We start from the raw sequence: 7,203 nt of genomic DNA on the forward strand, positions 1-7,203 counted from the left end.
GTACATAACGAATCTTCAAACTCGATTTTTTCGAAAGTAGAGCCCCCTATGGAAAAATGTTCTTCCACTTTTCCGATTTAGTTTTACGCGAAGAATCGCTCCTTGTCAGTTTCCCATGGGTTCGATAGTTCACCTGGTTTGACGTTTGTCCAATGAATGGTGACCCATTCGTCGCGATCCGCGGCACTTTGTTGATGGTAGAAGCCCAGCGCGTGCATGAACTCGTGAACGACCACACCGTGGTGCACGCATCCTGGATTCTGTAGGTTCACCACTTGCCCTTTGTTGTGTCGGCCAACTAACGACCAACATCCTGACATTTTCCCTTCTACCGTAATGTAATCGTCATCGGTTTTCTTGTAACGTCGGAAGCGTAAGCACGTGTTCTCGTGATATTCCTTTATGGCACCTTCGATCACTTCAACGTCCTCTTCGTCTACGCAGAATATAGCAAACACTATGATAAGCAGGTACTAGGGTGTAGCCATAGGCGAAATGTAGCGCAGAGGATGATTTTCGTAGAAGAATACAGTGAGCTCTGTTTAACAGACGCTCCTTCGTGCTTTTTAGATGTCGATTGGATTGAAATATTATGTTGGAGGATATGAAATGCTGTTTATATAAATGAAATTTCAATTGTACAAGATATTTTTAAAACATTGTATTGGGTTGTTCGGAAAGTCCATGTCGATTTTTGGTAGGTGGTACAGGTCTGAATATATCGAAGTGGTTGAAAATAAATAACATGTACACATCCCTTAAAAAGTGGAAAGGTTGTGGAACAAAGTGGCACCTATGTGATTCAATAAATATATATTAAAATTCAAACGTGCTATTCTTCTATTCGATTTTCTTTTCGATTTGTACCTTTTAATCGCTCTCTAAGTTGAGATACAGATTTGAAACTTGGCCTATATCGATTTCTTTTTATGAGCTACTGAACGACCGATCGCAACTCAAATTTGGTTTAGGGTCACACCTGACCCCTTTCTCCGGCTATAATTTTGTCGTGAATGGTTCAATTTTTATTTTGGCTCTTTCCTGTACGTATGAAACTGATTTCTGTCACTTCTACACGCGAATTCTTCGTCTCTTTCGTAACGAAACCAAATAATTACCGAAGTCCTCTTCCTTTATGTAATAAGGTACGATTCCTCCGGGCCAACGAGCCGCAGTTTTCACCAAACCGTTCCTCGTTTCGTCCGTTTCCTCAGCAAGCATTATATCTCCTTCGTACAAGCCGCTCAATTCCCACAGGTTTTGAGTATCCTTTTTCGACCAAGATTTTATACGGTTCGCTGTTTGCAAATAAATAAAGGATATGTTGTTTAACACATGGTGGTGGCTTACAATTATATGTCCTAGCGGGCGGCGTGTACCACCGGTGGCTCACGCTTGCGTGTCTATGAGATTGCGTGTACCACTGAGCCGCCCTATTGGTGAGAAACACTATTATTATTGAAAGAAGAATTTTTATACACTAAATTTTTGAATCATCTGACAAAAAATTGTTCTTAGAGAACTTTCATAAAAAATAACAAATAAGTTCATTTAAAATAATTTTGCAAAAATATTTTGAATAGAGAAAATAGCTTCATATTTACTGGTCTGATATGTAAGGGAATAATTCAGATGAAAATTTGAAATTTTTAAGGCTCGTTCTAATTACTATAAATACTCTGGCAAATTAAAAATTATTTGATCAATTTTCACTGAAATTATAAAAAAAAAGCAAGTGAATGAAATAGTTGCATGTATTTTTCATTTAAAACTTTCGAATGTTTTGGGGCACGTGTTAATGTTGAAAGTAAGAGGTCCAATTTTGGAGGAATTGGGAGATGTATAATATAGATTTGAAGAGTCATTAGAATAAGGACCACCCTATTGTACAGATACTGTGTTTAAAAAGGATTTGGTGGTACAGGCGGTTTGAGATCGAAGAGTGGTCTGAATCGAAACTATGAAAAAGATTCTTGATTAGTACGTGTGTTGCTATATGGTATAGACCACGAAGAACAATTTATATCAAAAATTAACAAAATGGCGCATATTTGAATATGAATATCGAAAATGTACATGTTTTTGAGCAATTTTTTGATTTCAAATATATGATACACTGAACATAAAACCGTTATTCCGCTTCCGATTAGAGCCACTGATGTGTCGAATAACGTTAAGAGGGTATCCTGAATAGGAGTTCTAAAAAAAGCGGTTTTTCGTGAATTATTTAGGAATTTGAATATTTCTTGCTGAAAAAATTTGTACAGACTACTCAAATATGTACGAAAATAGGATAAAAAGTTCGATAGAATTAATTATTTTTTTTCATCCTAAAAAAATTCACGAAGAACCGCTTTTTTAGACCTCATAATTCAGGATAGCCCCTTAAAATACCACCCCGAATGATCAATATACCAATCGTTTCGTGCTGGTGAGTTTCGTGGAACGTCCCTTGAAACTTGGGTTTTGGTGGGACGACGACTCGTTTTCTATCGCCATGAATCGCACTCGAATTCGTACCGATTCCCATCATTAGCACGAACAATGTTACCCACGCGTATACAACATTTCTACGATCACTGGTGCCCTTCATTTTCCCCACAATGAACGTCAAAACTCGACGGTCGCCGACTTTTTCGGAACGAACGGTACGAACGGTTGAAAAGTCTCAATTTCCACCGTATATTTATACGCACGTGGTGATACGCGTACGAGGATCACTCGACATCCATCTCACGTATCCTGTTATCGAATCTCACTTGGCAAAACTTGGTCGTAACCGATACGGACAACCGTTTCCGTCGATTCTGTAAACTTATTTTTTTTCCACCGTGAAAGAAACTTTACGTAACGAGGCGGTCAACGTTCGCGACAGGCTTCTCACGGCACGGCAGCTGGAAGATGAAAGTCACTTCAACATCTTCGTGTAACACCCTTTGTTGAGGGTCATACCACCTTTACCGGCGAGGTAACGCTGACTTTGGAAGTTCTTCCCGACGATACGCAGCGTTTAATTTAAGGTGCGAAGCTACATCCAACGCGTGAAAATCGTATCTATATTCAACAATTGTTTCGTCAAAAACTGTTAAATTAAGGTAGTTGTTCCATGGATTTATTTAATGTAGAATTGTAACAAAACTTCATTTGATTGGGATTTGATTAAATATGAATCATACAAGCCTATTTTGATTTAAATTGACCACCCCAGTTTCATGAAAAACGATATAAAAATTTTGTAATTTTAACTCAGACTTTTATGGAACATGCAGATTTTCATGCGAATTTGTTCAATTTAAATTTTGCCGAGTTACTCGTAGAGATTCGATCTGCTCGAGTTACACGAATATTCATCTAGTTTTGTATTCTTCTTTAATCATGGGGAACAGATAAAAGTATTGTTTGAAAAACCTAGAAGAAATATGTTTTCTTCATGAAAATATGGGAATAAAACAGAAGCATTAAATTAGCGTCATATTTTTCTTCCTTAGATGTTTATTAGATTATTTTATTAATTAAACTGTACACTAAATATTAATTAAAAAAATATTGATAATTTGAAATGACTTCTCTGTATTATATTAATACAATATGCCAGGCAAAGAGCAGCAAATCAAAATCATATAGGAAAAACAAAACAACAACGTTCTTTTAATAAGCAAACTGAAATATACAATTCGATACAATCGATCATACCAAGTATGAAACGATATTTTAATTTTGATATATATATCAATAATGTTAAAAATGAATTGAAAATTATAAGGTGAACTTTAAGCATGTTATTTCGTCTCGTAGTTTAGGAGACAATGAAAATTGAAAATAATTCACAGAGAAATGAATTATACGTCATTCATCGCGCGACCGAATTCGTCATTAACATTTACATTTTTATTTTTATTTATTTCAATATATATACGGGCACAATCCATTATAAAATTGACACAATAAAGCAAATAGTAAATAAAGATAGTTGTCAGTTGATGTTGACATTTAAAAATCTATCTCTATTTTACACTCAGTTAAATGTGTTCAACTGTTACGAAGTACAGATCTTCAATTTAATCAATTGTCCAATCAATTTCCCGAAATAGAAATTCTTGAAATTATTTTTAATTTTTACGCGACCAAGGTGGCTTCCCCCCTTAAATTGCTCTAGCGCGAGATTCGTTTCTATCGTTTCTAACGATAAAGGTATGCGGCTATTTGCGACCTCTAACGGTTGATCGTTGTCGCGTGGCCGCAACGTATCCTTTCCGCATTAATTTGACCTACGTAATCGTAGAATAGGAGCGTGCGTGTTCTAGCGTTGAACGATTACCGCCTCGGATAGGCAGCTATCGTTAACTCTTCGTGGCATGAGAATTTTACGAGTACTCAACAGGGAGAACACGTTGGGTGCCAGACCAAGATTCGTGAAAATTTCTACGAAGTTAAAATTTTGCCTCGAGACTGTTGAAGATTAAATAATTTCACATTTGTCGTAGCATTTAATTTGTGAACATTTTCAAATTCACAGATCCTATCGAAATTTATTTTCATTATTGCCTCACTTCTGAAATTAATTTTTTTTTGTTCCTTAACGAAAAGTCCTATCACCCATTTTTGGGTGACATGTGCATTTAGTCATTCTATAAGCTCGTACCAAATTTTGTATTACGCGTGATAGTTATATTCAATAATTTCTTTATTAATAATTGACCTAATAGAAGAAAATATACATAATGTATGCTGAATATATTAATATAATAACGTTGTTATTTCATTTTGCACAAGTACACGTACCTTTTGGTTATATTTAGCATGTATTTGTCATATTAGTTTATATAATAAATACATAAAATCCGTAGTGTTCCTATCGTGCATATTTTACGTATTAAACAAATTATTACATCTTTCTCTTGCCAGTTTGAATAGCCACCTTTTTCAAAAAGTGTTCTCTTTTTTTTACGATCCAGGACGAGTGACAGTGGTTAAATTTGAATGTCGAAAATGTCGAGCTTATCGACATCGGCCACGATGATAATACACAACCGCGCTTAGTAGTTTAACAACTATCGCGACTATGAATAACTAGATAAAAATCCGAATTGTTATTCATTTCACAACCTTGTTATCGTTGGTATTCCAGAAAGGACGGGCATCGATAAAGTCGGTTTTTGGCCCTGAGTTTTTTTTTTTAGTATACACACCCCCGCTCATAAGTATGTGACTACTTCCTCATTGGAGTAAGTATCTAAAAAGAATTACAATCTATTAATGTATACCAATAATGTTTCTGTAACTAGTTTGCGTTGCATTAGAGAATATATTTTATTAAAATTTTATTTAATGTCTCACGAGTAATAATAAACAAAAAAGTATCCACCATGTGCTCTTAAAGCTTTTTTTTTATCAATCATGAACACCTCAGCTATTAATTTCTTCGAAGTACTATTCAATTAATTGCTACAGTATTTGCAGATAATAATATATTACAGAAAATATAAAAAATTTCAAATTACTTTAATTTCAAATTACTTTACTATTTATTCCTGTTATCCTATCCTATTACCCTAGCATTTGTTCCTAAAAAAAATCTTTCTTTCCACTCATGTAGTGCTAGTTTGTTATTTGTACATAAAAGGAGTACTTCCTTAATCGACTTGGCTTGCGATCGACCGACTCGTTTAACACGTTGGCTGTCAGATTAGTACTTGTGAAAAATATGAACCTGATACTTCGTTTCTATAAAACTGCTACTTAGTTTTATTGAATTTACACTTGTACTTGTTTTTCCGATTGTCGCCAAATTCACAAATTCTATGCAGATTTATGTTCTTCAACCTCACATCTTCAGAATTAATTTATTTAGTTCTTCAGTGAAAAGAGCTGAAATTTACCAGGTACAGGAGTCCATGTATTAAGTCTACTTTGGAATACTTTTTGGTATAGAGAAGTGGAGTGGAATATTCTTGTAACTTTGAGAATATTTTAGGTACGATTTAAAGTATATTCGTCAATTTTTTTTCAAATCATTTCACACAGAAATTATTGAGATATTGCGTTTTCATTGGTCAATACACAGCTTTTTTAAAAATTAATTATCGTGTTTTGTTCCGTTTGAAAACCTTCGTAGAGTGGTATTTTTATATTTTAATGTTAGGATAAAATATCAGTATGAAATGTATTTTTCTTTTAAAGACCGATTATCGTGTTTTGTTTAGTTTGAAAAGCACCATAAAGTTGTAACTTCATATTTTAATGTTACGATAAAATATCACTATGAAATGTATTCATAAATATACTATTTTCTTTTGGTGCCAATCAATTGTTCGCGACTGTGTTTGATCCTTTTACTGTTAACACTTTATTTACCGGGAGCCTATTTATAGGCTTTTTAATTCCAGTATTCAGCTTTTCGAATTTATTGACTGTTTCGATGGTTGTCTACTTACGATGTTCAGTTTTTAGAAACAGACTTGGCTTTCAATATACCTAGTAATAGTACGAAGGAATTATTGGCAGCCTAAATTCGCATATGCTACTGTAAAAAATTCTTTTTTGAATTAAAGACTGTTTTTAAATTGCGCGGTAGATAAGGTGTTAACGACGCAAGTGAACTTTTAACGTCGTATACACCACGTGTGGATCACGATTATTTAAAAAACGCGAAACGAAGAAAGATGGGTTTAATACCACTTCCACGATAAACGGCTCGATTCCACGGAATTGCATTAGAAACGACACGATCGTTTCAGCAAGTTCGTAATCACGTCTGAAAATCTTCTCAAAGAGTATCGAAAGCAAGGTCAACGACCAGCCTGTTCCAGATCCGAGTAGGAGCTCCACGTAGCCTAAATTCTAACCGGACTTCTTGGAACCGCAAGCGAGCAGAATGGTTATTTCACGTTTGTTACGGTGGCGGGTACATGACTTTTACGAGTATGTCTAACGACCAAGGAGTCACTCAACCGTTTTCATTTTTTTTCCTCTCATTTCGTTTCGAGATCGACTCGAGCCATCGACACTCGTTTCTTTTGAGCAAAACGTAGTGATATTGCTGTTTGCGTCGAAAGTAATGCTCCTTTTATACAACAGAGCTTTTTTTTTCATTTACTAGAGACTCCTGAAAAGTAATAAGTAGTCCTACTCTTCTTTGAATCTATTTAGAGCTTGTTACTGTGCAAAGACTAGAAATTGGCTAGTGAGTTTCATTGATAATAA

The 7,203-nt window shown here is 34.9% G+C and overlaps 2 protein-coding genes across 2 annotated transcripts in view; one reads left to right on the forward strand and one right to left on the reverse strand.

Annotated features, from left to right (window-relative positions):
• LOC128875497 (zinc metalloproteinase nas-13) overlaps nucleotides 1-1,399 on the reverse strand; it is a 2,196-nt gene extending 797 nt beyond the window's left edge. Inside the window, exons 1-2 of the mRNA XM_054121130.1 lie at nucleotides 1,119-1,399; nucleotides 134-436 (exon numbers count right to left, since the gene is read on the reverse strand). Of these exons, the coding sequence (XP_053977105.1) occupies nucleotides 134-436; nucleotides 1,119-1,221 (406 nt within the window). The 5' untranslated portion in view covers nucleotides 1,222-1,399. The remainder of the gene's footprint in view (nucleotides 1-133; nucleotides 437-1,118) is intronic.
• LOC128875496 (cytochrome P450 306a1) overlaps nucleotides 1-7,203 on the forward strand; it is a 47,809-nt gene that overhangs the window by 4,917 nt on the left and 35,689 nt on the right. The window lies entirely within an intron of this gene.

This window comes from Hylaeus volcanicus, chromosome 4, assembly GCF_026283585.1.
Source record: "Hylaeus volcanicus isolate JK05 chromosome 4, UHH_iyHylVolc1.0_haploid, whole genome shotgun sequence".
Taxonomy (NCBI): Eukaryota; Metazoa; Arthropoda; class Insecta; order Hymenoptera; family Colletidae; genus Hylaeus; species Hylaeus volcanicus.